Source organism: Scophthalmus maximus, chromosome 15 (genome assembly GCF_022379125.1).
Source record: "Scophthalmus maximus strain ysfricsl-2021 chromosome 15, ASM2237912v1, whole genome shotgun sequence".
Classification (NCBI taxonomy): domain Eukaryota; kingdom Metazoa; phylum Chordata; class Actinopteri; order Pleuronectiformes; family Scophthalmidae; genus Scophthalmus; species Scophthalmus maximus.
Window position 1 is genome coordinate 16,097,757 of NC_061529.1, and position 17,665 is coordinate 16,115,421.

General features: G+C 42.7%; 1 protein-coding gene across 4 annotated transcripts in view; it reads right to left on the reverse strand.

Annotated features, from left to right (window-relative positions):
• Window positions 1-17,665, reverse strand: part of sntg2 (syntrophin, gamma 2) — an 81,776-nt gene that overhangs the window by 23,372 nt on the left and 40,739 nt on the right. For 3 of the 4 annotated variants that reach the window (XM_035611093.2, XM_047327274.1, XM_035611096.2), the window contains exons 11-17: window positions 16,257-16,295; window positions 15,138-15,254; window positions 10,605-10,676; window positions 10,083-10,292; window positions 825-917; window positions 476-586; window positions 185-308 (exon numbers count right to left, since the gene is read on the reverse strand). In XM_035611093.2, coding sequence (XP_035466986.2) covers window positions 185-308; window positions 476-586; window positions 825-917; window positions 10,083-10,292; window positions 10,605-10,676; window positions 15,138-15,254; window positions 16,257-16,295 — 766 coding nt within the window. The remainder of the gene's footprint in view (window positions 1-184; window positions 309-475; window positions 587-824; window positions 918-10,082; window positions 10,293-10,604; window positions 10,677-15,137; window positions 15,255-16,256; window positions 16,296-17,665) is intronic. The other variant, XM_035611094.2, reaches the window with a different exon arrangement.

Below are 17,665 nucleotides of genomic sequence, written 5' to 3' on the forward strand. Positions count from 1 at the left end.
GAAAATGTAAAAACATCTTCCTCCCACCATTGATTCATACATTAGCTACTTCTACTATCTTTAACAAACATTAGTTTTTCATACAAAAATAGCAAGAACAAGATATACATCATCAGTTGGCTCTGCATAAAATACTGGAGATTTTCCTTGGGTGCACAGGACGATGAGTGCGGGCCTTCTTAACTGTTCATGTAATTTCCAGGGAAGCTCTGGCTGCACATAAAGAGAGGGTCCATGGAGGCAACTTTGGCAGCGATAAAAGAATGAATGCAGTGAAGGACGGCCGTCAGATTGGCAAACTCTAGTTCCTGTGGGAATAACAAGTCAGGGACAGAGAGGCAAACCAATTGTTAGGACGTGTTCCTGTTATAAATACAACATTTTTAAACTTTGATCTATTGAAATAAACTGATTTCAGTGGGCTTTTTAAAAAAAAATCTCTTTCATTTCGATGAAAACAACCTCCGTTCATTACCTTCATTTCTATTTGCTTGCTTTCGGCATTCTTGAAGAGGAGTTTCACCCTGGTTTTCCCATCATCGGAGGAGCCTTTCAGTTGAGAGAACTTATATCGCCACAGTACGGTCTACAAGGGAAAGGGTTTTACAACACAGCGGCACAGTGATTTCAGTAATGAGCACATTCACATGCCACGTCTCGCCACGGAGAGATCTGCCTGATCAAGACCTGACGTTTTGATGCGCAACAGCGCTTCGAGGAAACATGTAATCTATGACAAAAGAACATAGTAGCCCAAGTGAATGAGAACGGGCGACATAGCAGCCGGGATGGCAACAAGAATTACGAACTCAGTAGTACTTTACCTTTGAGGGGCCCTCTGAGCAGGTGAAGCCCGATCCAAAATCTATGGTGAAGCACAGGACGTTCCCCTGGCTGCTGCACATATAGCTTTTGGACTGTTGACAAGAGAATGAATAACCATGAATATATGTTGACTTACAGTAAGAGAGGTCTCCAAGGATACACTATATATTCTAAGAATAATCAGCGAGTGTCCACTAAAGCATTCAACATTTCTCGGTGAATTAAACTCATTTCGATGGAATCGACTTTGGTGCAATTGCCAGCCAGTTGTCTTAATCAGGCGACTGATTTTTTTTTCATGGCCGATATGACACTGATTATAAGGAGAACATTAAACAATATTAGGAGCAGAAAAATATATATATTTGCAGTAAAATGACAATCTAAAAACTGAACACTAGATCCTTATTAGGAGAAGGTTTATTGGATGACAGTTCTATTGGATTGCAACAATTTTAGGAAGGCGGACCTAATAAACTGCCAACAGAATGCAACACAGTGACATCGGTCGACAACATTAACATACATAATGACTCTTGTGTCAAACTCCTTGTTTGGTTAACCTTACTTAACCGCACTCGTACAGTGAAGTTAATTCTGATCATCTCTTCTCTTGCTGAGATTATCAGTCGTCATAACCTTTAAAGGTTGGCACCATTGAAGCTGCAAGTTTGAGGAAAGTGATAGGATTGGGGTTGTTTTTTTTCAAATAGTTTAATAACTACAGGATTATGGACTCACAGCAAGTGTTTGCAAATTAGTCTGCATGTAAGGATGTAAATGCAGATGTTGACCGTGTTGATCTTTGGCCATAATACACGAAATTTGGATCACGTGGTATCAAGTCGTAATATGTAAACTAATTTTGTCGGAAGTAAACACAATAATCTTATATTCTAAACCAGTTCCCAGTGTTAAAACAAGATGCTGTATGAAACATTGTGTTGTATCCTTATATATGCTGGCTGTTTTTTAAAATTTAATATATGCAGCATCACTTTGCCCATATGTCATATTTACATTTCACAATTGCCAGTTGGGCCCGTTAGGCTCGGAAAGATCTCGATAACAGGAGCAAATCGGATTCTTTATCCAAAATGAGCTGTTGGCAAAAAGCAGCGTCCTGTGAAGGCTCTGTCAAGACACGCGACAGGGGAAATCCATTTTTGGAGGCCATAAATTTTTAACGTTCATTTTTGACGCTGCTGAAACACATGCAAGCACGTGTCTCACAATTCTTTTCACAGGTCTTTTGGAAGCAATGACGTGCGAGCGTCCTGCTCTCTGTGGAACATTATCCCTCTGAGGGGTTTACTTGCCAAATAGAATTTTTGAGTTATGTTGTCCAGTCAATTGGAATACCAGGGGTGTGTACAGAGTCGCGGTTTGTTATATTTCCATTATGCTTTTTTCTTTCACTTGAGAATGCTGGGGGGGGGGGGTTTAAGAGAATATGGCATGGGACTGTGCAGTCCTTTTAGTTAGGGCTCAACCTGCCTGTCTTGAGTGGTGAATTCAGCTGTGACGCGGATTAAAAACCAGCGGCACGCCAACCGCTGGGTTCTCGCCGTCACCACGTGCACAAATGTGCTGTCACACGGTGAGCAGCGACTGCTCTTCACTAATTGGAAGATGTTTTTTTTCTGTGGGAATTAGCGACGGGGTAATGCAACGTGATTTTCTCTTTTTAAAAGAAAATCTCCTCGGCCAAGCCTGATAGACGTAAGGGCATGTGCGAGGGATTAAAATAAAACAGGTGTACAGGTGTAAAAAAAAAAAACTGGAAGAGTGTGGTGTTGCACTTAAAGAAAAAAAAAAAGTCAGGAGGAGGAGAAGGTTAAAGTAGATTTCTGGGATGTGAGACATAAAGAAACAAAAAAAATCCAATCCTTTACACCTTTGATAACAGCTGTTGGGTGTGGTTTGTGTTGCCAAGTGTTCACCTTTGCACCCTTTCTCCTCACCCAACAGCAATGTCACTGTGCACTGACCACACCCTGCAGCGAGGAAACACCTTCAGCCACATGGACGTCAGCCAGTTTCACCTGTCCTTGTGTTGTTCTCAAAAGTCGAGAGGACCCATTGTTGTCCAAGGCCGCCGCCACCACCAGCATTGTGCAAAACCAAACAGATTGGGGGCCGGTGTAAACTCGCCTCTCTATCAAGTTACAGCACAAAAATGAAATGCCTTAGTATAGTGAATAATTAAAGAAGTGTTTTCTAACGTCTTTTTTGAGATACAGTTATGGGTTTCCGTCACCTCTGTGATGCTGACCAATAGGAGCATGGCGGACAGCGCTCCGCCAGAAGAAAAGGAAGCTTCGCACAAATGTGGATATGGCGAAGTGAATAAGGATTGATGTTGTTGATGTCCCAAAGGTTGGAACTGTGAAACAGAGAAAAAGGTTCTTGGGCTTTTCCGAGCACGAGAAAGATGGCATGATACAAACTTGCTTTGGACGCCATATTTGTTTACAACCTTTTCCCCAGAGGTCAGTCACAAGAGCTTTTCATTCCAGTGACGTCACGCAGGTCGAAAGAGATGCTAGGGATCACCTTGCCACAACATGGCAAGTATTTCAGTCTCTTAAAATTGTCTAATTTTTCACAGTGACCATCGTAACAGACACAAATATCTCGTAGTCTGATCCCAGCATAAGAAAACTACATCTAAAACTAATATCACCTCCAAAAAAGAAAGGGGGGAAAAAAAGGCACAGAGGAAAAAAATGCAGACTGGACGATTCTGTCCGTTGTACCCCCCGCTTCTACCCCATCAGTGATATTAATGCGACGCACGCATCAGTTTGCCGGTCAGCCGTCGTTGGACTCTGCTGAGTCCGACTCAGAAGCCACGGGAGGCGGACCTAATTGGCCGGAGAACAGAGGAATCACAGGCAAACTGAAATCCTTCATCACTTTCCCTGCGTTCCCAAATGATGGTGACCCACATTTGGGTCATTAAAGCGTGAAAAAAAATGCCACATTATCATATTTCATCCCCTTTGCTTTTATCAGATGGGGAGGGGGACTGCCCATGCAGCCCTGGCTTTGAGCTGCAGTCACTTGGAGACCACTCTTATTAAATATCCTCTTCCATGTTTTATTGTAGGTCTATCTCGAATCCTTTCAGTCTATCCAGGAGTCAGATTTCGGCACATTTGACGTTTTAAATCGGTAATAAAATCATCAGATTGCTGGAGATGTGGGTCGGTGGGACTTTCAAAACTCTCCTTAGCTCCTCTTACCGCTTGACAGTTGACATTGATGTCACACCCTGGTCGGATTCGTCCAGATTGGCTGGCTAAAAGTTAACTGTGTCTCCAACGTCAAACACTTCTGCTTATTATCAATGCTCTTTAAAGCTATATGTTGCCTGGTGCAGCAGGAGCACTGCAGCAGAACTTGATATTGTTTTGTGGAAAAAAGAAAGAGGGGAACATGCACATTTTTCACTTATCCTGCAGACCTCTTGCCTTTGTGCTGGGGTAAAAAAAAAAATTCCACCACTTAATGGATTAATTTAATTTACTCGTGTCCACGCCTTTGTTGTTGGCAGCGAGTGAACCGGATAGGTCATCATATACCTAACCAGTTCACCAGGACTTTATAAGGGACTTTTGAGGAGGTGGTCTTTCACACAGGATTCATCTCCTGGTGAGTTTGAAACCTTCCCTCCTGTACCTCTTCGCTATCCTAGTGTAATGGTCCCATCTATCATCAGGCGCACAGAGGAGACAATCTAATCAATGCTCCACTTCTTTAGTGTCACTGCCAAGTTAACAATATAATGTCAATGTGGCACGACGGAATGTGGTCCATTTCACCAACAGTTCGTCTTTTGTTAACATTATCGTTGTTCTCATTCATGAAAATGGATGTTGTGATGGAAAAAAACCAAGTGAGCTGCTGGAGAGCTGGTTCGGGAGACACGCATGTCTTCAACAGAAGTGAGTTTGTTGATTTTCCATGCATCGAGGAGAAGAGAGATGAGCGATATAAGTTAACGCCGTGTAATGCAATTCTCAAAGATGTCCCTTTACGTGGCACGGACTCACTGTTGAAGATCCCAATCTTCTCTGGGATCCCCACAAAAAGACAAACTGACTCTGAGACACAGACACGCTCAGCTGTTTGTTATGGCTGTCTACCTTATCAGGAAGGTCATAGCTATCTTACAGTCAGACAGTGAACTTTTGTTTATGGTAAATTTCATTTGAGTGTGACCCTGTGTACAGAAGAACGGCCTAATACTGCATAGGGACCTAAACACCCAAAGAAGCTTTTCTTTCTCTGTCCGATATCATTTCCATTATTTTATGGAAATTTGGAGCGCATCAACCTGTATCCACCACCCAACTCAAACTTCACACATGGAACTGACAAAAACAAGTTGCGAGTACAAGTGTTTGTCTAGAAGAAACTGTCGCAGAGTGGATAAATGATATGGTACGAACAAGATATTAAAAGGCATTGAATAACACAGCGAGAACTTTCCAGTTTTTCACTCAGGCCTTCGATAAAACAGCAGACCTAACAAAAACAAAACAACTAGTCATTTCTTTGTCTGAGTTTGATACAAGGAAGGAAATACCTGTCCTGGACAGCCATGGACAACACTTCCAAAGGAAGTTTGAGCAATTTGTTTTAGCTAAAACCAGCTGTGAGTAGCATCGTCATCACCATCATCTGACATCAGGTGGCTCACCGAAGAGAAGCAGTTCCAGCCATCATGTTAGAGAGGTCAGGTGTGATAAACTGCATGTACTGTAATGATTTAGTATGAATTGCAAAAAAAATGTCCCCTGATGACAAAGGAAGGTAGATGGTGCAATCCAATGTTTGTACGACGGATCAGAGATTTATCAACAGAACCACACAGGAAAGCCAACCGCTGACCATGTTTTTCAAACAGCAAAGACAGGAAGTAATTTAATCTACATGGAGTTTAATTCAAAGACCCAGTGTGTGATTTTTGTACTTTTCCTGCGGCATCTGGTGGTAAATTTGCAAACCGCAACCAACAGAGCACCTAACAGTGGACATTTTATGGTGGCGCACCACTAATTCCATTTCCGGTTTACTTCTGAGTGGAGACTTACACGGAGGTCGGTCCCCCTAATGTAACTATATTTAACTCATTCAAAGTTAACCAAAAAAAAACGGTTCTTGGTTGCCGGTGATTTACATATATGAACACACAATTATGGACAGTATATGCAATTTCTGTGAATACGTTCTTCTAAATATTACACACTGTAGCTTTAACTGTGCATTAAGAATAATAATTTTACAAAAGTAATGTTGTTGTATATACAACATACAGGTCCCTTCCACTTTTAACCTTTTGGAATTAGAATGTGCAGAATCAAGTGGGGGATGTAACTGAATCCAGTGAAATTATGACTCAGAGTGACCACATGAGCCCAGCGTACATAAACGGATTATACACGGTCCCTAAGACCTTCAGATGGACGGTTTATAGCTGAAGTGTCCCATGCCAGAGTCAGCCATGCTGCTTTCTGGTGTAACACCCACATTTACTATCCTACAGGACGACTGGTGAAACGGGAAGCCATTCAAGTATATCTGGTTCCCATGCTGACCTTAAAAAAAGGATTTCAGTTGTCTAGTGATTCAAATATCTTGTGACAGGTGCTCTTGCATTGTACTATTAATAAATGTTCCAACTAAAGGGTCCTGAGCACCAAAGCCCTCTGGCTTCATAGCATTTTCAGCCTTTATGGTTGGTTGGCTGCGCTTTAGGGGTGAAAGGGTGGGAACGGAGTGAAATTACAAATGGCGCCGCTGGCCATTTCGTGAAAATTCTGACCTGACAAGTGGCATACTTTCTTAATTCCTGAATATATTGTTTAATTATGGCTACGGGGAGGCTAAAAAAAAAACTAAATGAGAAACCGATGTTACAACAGACACATGAGACCCATGAATGATTACAGTGGCGCTTGAAGCAAAGAAAAACCTGTATCTGTGCCTCTCCCTGCTCTTTTCATCTCTGTCTCGGTTTAGGAAGATTGGTGAGTTGGAAAAAAAAGAAATGAGGAGAAAATCGAACAGTGCTGGTGAAAGCCTCATCAAATAGAAGTGTGTGTGCTTTGTTTTGCGGACTGTGTGGAAATGCTTCGGTTGCCCTCTGTTCGCCAGCAACCTGCAACTTTTTTGTCAAACGCTGTACATGTTCAGTTTTCTGCTTTGTTCAGTCAGAAAAATTAGTCGTAGAAAAGAGCAGAGGAGAACAATTCAGACCTTGGGCTCCAAAGTGTTTTTTGAATCGCTGCAACGCTTCCATCTAGAAGTCGTTTGTGTTCTCGACAAAACAACCACCAACAAACTTCAGCAGATGTTTCTCGCTCATCTTAGGCGAGAGATTATATATAATATATTACATCATTGTGACTAAATATTAATACCTCGGGCCGTCAACTTTGCTGGACTCCATGCCTTGCTTACACTTGTGCTAACATACCTCCTCAATTAATAATGCCTGGTGAGTCACAGTAGAGAAAAAGAAAAAAAAAATCACATTATGTACTTGTTACTACAACCAGGAGATATTCATCTAACACGTGACAGCACAAAAAAAAAGCACATTTCACACAGGTATCAAGAAATATTGATCCTCACGGCAAAGTGTTGTGTTTTTTGGATCCAGCTGGCCCTGTGTGTACTGAGGTAAGCAATAAAAACTGAAACAAAAATCAAAAAAACAAAAAATAAGGCCTGCACTCATCAGCTGTGTCAATTTTTTCCGGCGCGTGTTCATGTTTAAGCCTCCTGACGGACATGAGGCAGCCGCTGCCGAAAACTGCTTGCCAACGCACACTCCGGATCGCCTTCACCCTTGACACATATTTGCTTAAGAGGCAATTTATTGGCTCATTGAGGTGAGGACTCGTTCTTCACGTTGCTCATGCTCAAATGCATTTAAAGTAACAATAACATTCATGGAAAACAGAGTGGTGCCCCACGTTCCAATTTTAAATTCAATTAATATCCTAATATGAAAAAAACGAACAGCCCAGAAACCATAATGTGTCAACATATAAACACGTATCCTCTGGTGCAATCACTTCACACTGTTGAAGCATTAAATTAATGTCAGGAAGGGACGGAGGTGATTAAAAAAACAATGTGACCAATACACCAGATTTATCATCATAATAGATCTTTTACATTAAAAGTAGTGAGTGGCAACAGGACTTGACCGAAACCCTCGAACCATCAGCGTTTTAAGGGGCAGTTCTACTCAATTGTCCTATTAAAAATAAACTAGTCTTCAAAATATTTGACAACAATGAAGTTTAACTTGGAGCGCATTTCCTGCAGATATACAATGTGTGAATGCACAGGATCGACTGCCGCGAAGCACTTTTTGGCTCACACAGATCATGTGAACCTGGATTTTTTCGAACCAACAGTCTTCTAGCTGGGAGGGGACAGCACCGACCACTGCACCGAGGTGATCACACATGACCAATGTAATTTCCTCAAAGAAAAAAAAGACTCAGCATTCACAAATTATATATATATATATATATATATATATATATATATATATATATATAAAATCACTGAAATATGATAGAGCTGCGAAAAGTAATAGCTGAGTATTGACTGCTGCGACGCACAGTAAGGCAAAGAAAGGAGGAAAAATCTAAAAATTAAAAGACACAAGTGGCGTGAACCTGAACCTAAAGTATACACTTAGTGATAAAAAAAACAATTGATATAAAATCAATGAAACCTGATAGAGCTTAGAAGAGTAATAGCCGAGTATCGACTGCTGCGACGCACAGTAAGGCAGAGAAAGAAAGAAAGAAAAAAAGGCCCCGAGTGGTTTTAACCGAGATTCGAACCAAATCCTTTTTTGCTAAGACAGATCATTTGTGGAAGCGGGCGACAAAACAACAGTCTTCTCGCTGGGAAGCAGGAACGCAGACCACTGCATCAAGGTGATCTCGATAAATGACAAGAGTCATTTTGTCAAAGAAATACTTATTGAAGAAATCACAGCTTTGCACCCTGCTGGCAGATTTTTGGTCAAATTTTAATGTTTAAAAATTAATATTAAAAAAGTCACTGAAATATGATAGAACTTAGATCGAGTAGCCATCGAGTGATGAGTGAGCCGGGTTTTTGATATGAAAAACGGTGTACTTAGCTCAAAAGTTGTGTGTAATGAACGACTCAGTTCAAATAACATATTGATTGTGGACGTGCGGACAGAAACTGAGCAGTTTGCCCTGACTTGATTTTGTAAAAGGCATATTACTTCCTTACCTGTTTGTTTGTTGTTGTTTTTCAGAATTATCATTATTACTAAAGCTCATAACATTAGAACTATCGAACATTGTGTGTTGACTCTTCACTTTTTTACTGGATGTGTAGAAGATGGGGGAAGGTCATATTGAACAAATACAGGACCAGCTCCTATATAAGCATATATTAGCTACTGTATGAACTGAAGAGAAATACAGTAGTTTTTACATTCTTCTGAAAAGGAATCTTGAACCAATCAACTTTAGAAAAGGTCAAACCTTCAGCTTCCGTGTTTTTACTAATGATAATTCCAATTATAATGTGACTACATATATTTTCTATGAGCTTGTCTGTGTCTTTGTCTATATTTTTTATTTCTTATTTTCCCTGCTTTCATTGTGTTTGATATTGTATACTGTACTGTTTATATTACTTTTATTACTATTGCTGAGTAAAGCACTTTGTGACTTGTGTCTGTGAATAGCGCTATATAAATAAATGTATTACTATAATATTATTGTGTTATACCTGACGCATGTAATGCTACATTGTATTTATAATCATAGATATCATGTCATTTTATTCTGTTTAGTCAAGGCTGACATGAGCGTAACTGCTATGTGTTGTATTGTAATTTAATGGCGGTGTGTAGGAGTGGACACAAAAACAGAAACACTTACAGTGCAATTAAATTCTATAAACTCTCTCTGGCATACAAAGCTTCAAATTAGCTATTTTGAGACCAGTCTGCAGAAAACATATTAGCTGTCACCTGAGTCTGTTGACAGTACTTATCTGCCTTATCTGGCTCTCAAACCCAAAAAGTAAAAGCACAGAAAGTGCCGTGGTCTTCATTTTAACATCAAATGCCGCATGCTGCCACTTTGAGGCTGGGGAAAGGTGCTGTGAGTCGAGAATCCCCTCTAATCCAACGGGAGGCGTTGGCGCGTCAACGCTGCGTTGCAGAAGCCACTCACTCGTATCCGCTGCACTTCCAGGGAGACGGCCCTCTGGAAGGACTTCTCCCAGACCGCCAGGTCAGTGGCCAGCTCGACCCTGAAGGTGTGGCTCTGGCCGTGGCCCACCAGAATGCTGAAGCACAGACTCTCGTTGTCCTGCTGCTCGGGTGAGTGCTCCAGCCCCAAGTAGAGCCTCGCCTGGAGCCAGCAGTCCTCCGCCAGCCACAGCTGCGACACAAAAACCCCCCCCACCCCCTTCATTATTACACGATGGGCCAAGGGGTCTTGCTGTCTCTTGAATTAATGAATTAATCCTCAGTTTTAATGAAATGAAAAAAACATTTGTACATATCCTGTGGATCAGGAATATGTCTCCTCCCCTCGCCTCAAGAGAGCCCTGCTTTTAGCCGGCTGACTGAAACAACTATTCTATCTGCTTAACAAAAGGGGGGCCATCCTTTACTTTAGATGAAAAAACCACAGTGATCCCATTTTTTGAACAACCCTTATGCACATCAAAGCCCCCTGCTCTTAACATACCTTGTGAACCTTGAAAAGAACCTCATAGAGGTTATACGTCGTTTCGGCTTGTCCCCAGTCAGCGGCGCTGATCTGAGAAATAAACATGAAGGAGTGTGAGATGAAGAGGCCGGCATACCGAAAATAAGTTTGTTTTTTTTCTTTTTCCACTTGTTAGCAGCCCCTCCTTATCCTAATGTGAAAAAAGCGAGTGGAATTAAGGCAGGCACTGTTGCGTAGTCGTGTGAATGCTGGCATGACTGCCACTGTCAGGGAATCAAATGGGTTTATCCGGTTGATCTCACCCTGTGACACGTAACACCCGCACTAAGACTCAGGACTCCCGATGGTGTAACAAGCACAGAAATGTACAGGTGCTGCTGGTGTTACGACAGGAGAGAGTATCCGAGAGAAAACACTCATTTAAAGATGACACATCACACGTTCACAACACACCCACGTCCTTAGTCTTTTTTTTTTTATGCAATGCTGCTCTACTTTTGCACTTTGTTCCGCAAGGAAGGACATGTCCTTCTGCCGCACAGTTTGTAGGGGGAGCGACAGACAATAAAAGTTGACTTGACTGCACATACATAGATTTTATTATTCAATCTGTGGAGAGTCAACTTCCAGATGAAGGAAACTATGAATGAAAACCACGGTGAAGAGGACGGTCATTGAAGAATCCAGCCCCGTGACATGACCTTTCACATTTTTGAGCAAAGTCTAATCGAGTTACCGGAAAACTAGGGATGTTTCTCACGTCACATGCTTGAAGTGCGTCATGATTTATTTGCTTAATGTTTCCAGAGGCAGAGAGGGGGTGGGGGTGGGTGGGTCAACTGGGGGCACATGTCAGTCAAACGTTTCCTTTGACTCACGATACAAAATTATCAGTCAAGTAAACACTCGACGCTCCGTCGCTCATCAGAGCCGGAGGAGATGAAAGCCACGGCTTAACTGTGAGTTGCTGTCAGGGGAGCATCAACCCCCCCCCCCCCCCTTTTCTTTTTTTTCAAACGCGTGATAGTGAAATGGAATTAGCTCCACAAACTTCAACGAACGTGAGAAATGAAGGCGCAAGTGTGTTTTGCTGAATGTTTTTAGCTGAAGTTGGCAGCCGTCCCCCGGTCAAGTCGTTCGGCTCAGTTTGAGTCCTTCTCCTCGCCACTTCTATGTGCTATGAGCTTTGCAAAAATCTGTACGTGCAATGAAGAACAGCGGAGGACACACTCTTGAACAGAGACGGCAAATAGGCTCAATACGAAATCCGCTGCATCGACTCAAAACGATAGCTGTCTACAGTTCCTTTGTCGACCAAACCATTGAATTGCCCCTTCCGACTGCGTTCGCTGTCAAAGCATGATGTAACTTCTTTTGTCCCCGAGGCACTTACCACCATTTAAAGGGATGTTTGCTTAAAACTAAACGGAAATAGTTATAAATGACCTTTTCATAGAGATGAACGAGCATGGGTGGCAAGATTTGGTCAGATAACTCATCTTGACCCTTTCACACCGCTGGCAGACATCGGATTTTCTCCCACGTCATTGCGTCGGTGTGAAGGAGTTATTAGAGCTGCGATTCTAATAACCCCAGGTTAAATATGCACGGCTGTGATCACAGTTCGCAGTATGCCACACAGAGCGGCAAGCTTATCTTCATACGCACTAAGCGACACTGACAAGACGCCGCTCGGTACACTTTTCTTTTGCAGGGCGTGCTTTATTGAAGCGCATGTGTCTCTTTGGCATTTCACGATCCACGGGCTGCATGATGCATCCAGTAGTTTTCAATCCGCTCCACTCAATGCATCCAAGAAGTTTAAGACGATCCTACAAAATCACGGCTGAAGACATCCGCCCCTGACACCTTGTTATTAAGATTTTACATTGACTATGTGTAGCATGTTCCAAGTGTGGACAATGTTAGGTGAATATGCGTCATGCATGGGCTGCCTTCACTTCTAGGGAAGAAGATTCAAGGTTACAGGTCAAGGTCATGGTAAAGATGTCTGAATTCAATCTCCCTACCGGAGATGAAACTCATCTGTCCTCTCAAGAATCACCTCTGACTATCACACCTTCGTCGACATGATTTGTTGGTCGCACTTGATTGGCCTACATCTTGAGACGACTCTGCATTCAGGTTGAGTTTACCGCTCCGAGACTCCGGTTATATTTTTTCTTTTAGTTTCGCCTCAACTTTTGACTCCGCATCAGAAAAAAACCCTTGCATTCTCTGCCTGTGGCGTGTTTCCGGTGAAAGGGAGACATCAGTGACATTTCCTGCGGCACTTGGACAACATTTGGACCAGATAGGATTCATTAAGGACCATTCCGTCATCTTAACGAGTCTCCCAGGCAGAGGTTCAATGTCGGTGCAGTTTCAGGTTTGTAAACAAAATACCTTCCGGCTGTGGTTAAAATTTATCAAGAGTTTGGGGAACTTTCGTACAGAACATAGCCGACATATACAGCGATACAGATAACCCCTACAGTCGCGCCGAAAAACCCTCCCGCAGTGATAGTCGTCTCTTTGCCGTGGCGATACCCCAGGCAGAGCCTAAGACCACCCCCCCCCCCCCCCCCGCCCCCACACACACACACACACACACACACGGCTGTTTGATGGTTTGAGTGACCAGCTGTAATCTTACACACAGCATCGATGTAGATAGAGGGAAATCGTCAATATGTGCCGTTGGAATGCAAAGTCTCCTGCCGGGCAGCGTTGGAGACTGGGGGGCGACTGGAGGAGACGGCACTCCAGACGAAATGCACTGGCCTCCGGCAGGTGCTTAATCCACGTCGACCTACGTTACGCCTAGATACGCAGTACAACGCGAATAACGCGCCAGCACTATACCGGCCAGACAAAGCACTTAATTTCCGACCGAAGAGGCTGGTGTCAGTGGCTTATCGAAGAGCGGGGTCGGGGCTGTTCTACCCTGTGAGCGCCGTGTCGCAGATCTCCCGAGAAAGCTCATCTTATAAAAGCCCTTAGTTTGACATTTTGGGGAAATATGCTTGAACACACTTGCTTTCTTGCTGAGAGTGAAATTAAAAAAAGATTGTTGCAAACTCCCGGGTTATATTAATATGTGACTAAGCTATGGGCCATTTGATAGCTGTGGCTATTATGATTATCTTTATTAGGGGTGAGCTGTTAAAATGACGACATTGGTTCATTTTCAGGAACACACACACACACACACACACACACACACACACACACACACATACAGAGAGATACACTGCTCTAAGTAGTAGATTGTCCATCAGAAGCCACAGTCCAGCTCTATCAGCACTTGCATGTGCATTAAAAAAACCAATTTGCTATGGTACATATGTTACTACATTGGTTTCTATTTTGCATTGAAACAACGGAGTTATGGAGACTATAATATCCTTGATGGCATTCATGACTGAGACTGGGGCTACTGCTCATGCTTTGATGATGCTCGTGAGTTGCATTTAGCGGCTCCTGTGATTGTACAATCATGTCTGTTGGTAATATTAATCATCATGCAGTTTTGGCAGCTGTTCAGTCTTGTAAACACATTAATCTGTTGCGCAGACTGTCTCGGCGGCACCTTAAGCCCCTTCGCCTCGCGTTCAGTCACATTGCCCGCTAGGGACAGGATGCGTGTAAAATGTGAACGGCTCCATTTTTATCCAGAGAGTTAAACCATTTGCCTCCCATTTACATTCACACACACAATCTCACACGTCAAATTGGCTGAGCGCTACCCTTACAAATGTGCCGGCCTGACCCATCCGGGGGAACTTCCTGTGCAGCGTCTTGCTCAAAGACGCTTTAACACAGGGGCTGGGGGACTCAAACCGCCAACTGGGATCGGTGAACTTATTTTTAGTTTAAATCTGTGAATGAATGAAAGTGTGCTCAATATGCAAATAAATCATGACATACAGATGTTCAGTCCAATCAAACACCGGATCAGTAGATTTCACTGATTGATTAATACTACTTCAACCACCAGAGTCCTAAAGTTCTAAAAGGCACCCAAACTTGCTGATAAATCATTGCGTAAAAATTGAAATGACCTGTTATGTCATAAGTGTTACTTCTCTTGTGTCACTGCTGTCAGCAACGATCATAACAAATATAGACTCATCAGCGGTTGCTGCATGCCTGTCGTCTCACAACAGAAGGGTACAGTATTTTTACAAAGGCTGCCAACTTGCTTTCAAAGACAAAAACCCATGCAGCTCAGTGCGGGTTGGGGGGCCGGGAGGGGGGCAGTCACAGATCAGTGAGCGGCAGCGTAAAATCCTCACACTGCTTATGTTCAAAAACAAATTTATGGAAAAACTGCCCTTAACAAATTCCTATGGCGAACTGAATCCAGGGTATTGATACATTCTTTGTCGTGTGGCCTAGTGTGATACGATTCAGCTTTCGGACAAAACCCTTTCTAATGAACTGTAAAATCAAATCAAACAGTTTCTTTCATGGAGATCTGAATGAAAAGTGAAATGTGCCCCCCCCGCCCCCAAAAAACGCCCAAGGAATAGAGCAGAGAATAATTACCGGGGGACTTCTGAAGATATAAAAATACGGTCCTCTCAGTGCCAGGAACTTGAATGTTGCACTTAGACCAGCGGGGCCGCCCTCAGGGCTTTCACACGACCAGCCCATGTGCACAACCTGCATAGACGGAGAGGAGGACATGTACACGGACAAAAGGAAAAACACACACACACGTGCAGTAAAAGTCTGTTCTTGCTCAATGGGACACAACCTGAGTGTGCAGTGTCAAAGCAGATGAATTAAACAAGAGCCAGAGGGATGCAGCTTTGAAATTATACATTTAAAATGACCCCCCTCTGCACAGGTGCTGCTGCAGTCTCGGCTGCACTGCAACAATTTACCTTTGCTCTACAACCAGTTTGACTGGGGATGATTCTCTGCTCTGCTTGAAGCAGCATATCTGTACTGTATGCACTGCACCGCCTCGTTTGCCACACTCCAATCTAAATCTCCTGGTCGCGACTCCTCTCTGCAAACACCCTCTCACTCCTGCCGTTTTGCTTGGAGCGACAAACAGTGTGTCACAATATCGCCCGTGGAAGCTTCGCCGATGAAGATGTGTTTCCAAAATATTGTTGAAATGCTTTATTATGCTTGAATAGTTGTATTTATTTGGCATATTGACCCATATGCAGTACAGTGCAGAGCTGCTACAAGAGCTGTAAACCGGGGATAAGCATTTCCTGCAGTGGGGCGTTGCCTCGACAGGGATCTCCACCGACGAGACACCCGAGGACACAAATGGAAACACTTGCACCGTGCGTAAGACCACGATGTTCTAAAGAATCGGCACTTCGACGGTCACTAGCAAGCAGCTGCCGAGGACCTCAACACCCCTGAATTTTAAAAAAACTCCAAACTGCCTGAGACCGAACATGCATACGACATCTCCACGAGGGACACGTCAGCAACAGCCGTACAGTTAAATCTGCAGAGATCAACACTGAACTGGATGAGGGGCCCCGCCCAATACCTACCATATCAAAAAAAAAAATCCCATTTCATTCGAAGGTGTGACGGCAGTGACATAATTGGACCGTTGTGCTTGTGACAATAATGAATAGGTTCTCCAAAAGATATGTTAGATCGGTTTATCACGTTAGGCCAACGGCAGCATACCTGGTCATCTGAAGCACAGTATTTGTTGATGATCTTTATCTACAGTGAAAAGGAAATAATGATGAGACAGCGATGAGTGACACACATTTCTCATGAATCTACATGCAATCTTCAGGTAAATCTAAGCATAACCAATACAGGAGTCTTCAATATTTCATTCTGCGATCAACATTATACTGATTGAAGCATAACGCCAAATTTAACCCGGGAATTATGGCTTCATGGCTGGATTAAACTTTTTTAAGAGAGAAAAACTATTTTTTTTGTATTGCATTTGGAACATTTCAACTGGTTTTGTTCTTTCGCAAAAGGAACTTTGTACAACCACTTCTATTTACCTTGCGGTAGGATACAAAACAGAAAAAACTAAACTAAACAAAATACTTGTTTCTGTCCTTGATCAGGCAAAGATGGACTTAGTTGACATGTAAGATGTATAGCATATGTGCTATATCATACGTATGTCCTTTCACACAGACTACATAATCGCTGGGTTTTAATAGACCCTCCCTGACAATCACTCATTGAAAAAAACAGGCTCCCTCTGTCACATCTAATTATTGACTGCTAAGTAGTTCATTCAGCACATGCACTTTTCGCCCATCTCCTCCTATTTCCCTTTCATTATCACACTGATGATGCAATGCATTTTTGGTCGGGACGCAGACGCGCTGTGCGCCTGTGCTCGTCGACTGCGCACACTTCAAAAAGTGTGATTAATTCGTGCCTGCATCACCTAATTACGGACGTGGCGTGTGATTGCTAAATGGCCAATCAGGATGTGATTGTGTTCCCGCTTTGGGAGGGAGCAGAACTTTTGTTTTAATGACCTACAACCTTTAAATAGACTCTGACACCCTCGGGTTCCCTCATGTGATTTTCATGTGGATGACAGTCGTCATGAGGATAACTTGACGTTTGTCGGGTGTTCCTTTAGAGAGACTAAAACTATGAAAACGGCAGCTTGTTATTGCCTAATAATAAGGGTTTCAGATGACTGAAATGAGGTGAAGAGAGAAGTTTGAAGTTGACAGCAAAGCAAAAAAACAAGAAAAAAAGCCTGGGGGATGATACGCAACGTCCTGTCAGATTCAAGCCAGGATGTCACACACAAAAATGTAATGTGCTTTAGCCAACGCAGCCATCAGGATGTCATAAAAGAATTACATTTTGCTTAATTAACTATCCTGGGAAGCGGACATCAACAGTGCTGAGGCGGTTGTGAAGAGCTTTAAAATGCAGGACCACTGAAGGAGAGTTTGAAAATAAACACTCAGTTGTTTTTTCTCAATAACAAATTTGATCTTTTTCTAACTTGTGCGTCTTCTGTGATTTAACCATTTTTTTGTTCCACTGAAAAAAAATAATCTATGAAGACCATAAAGATCTATGACAAAAGAATATGTCTC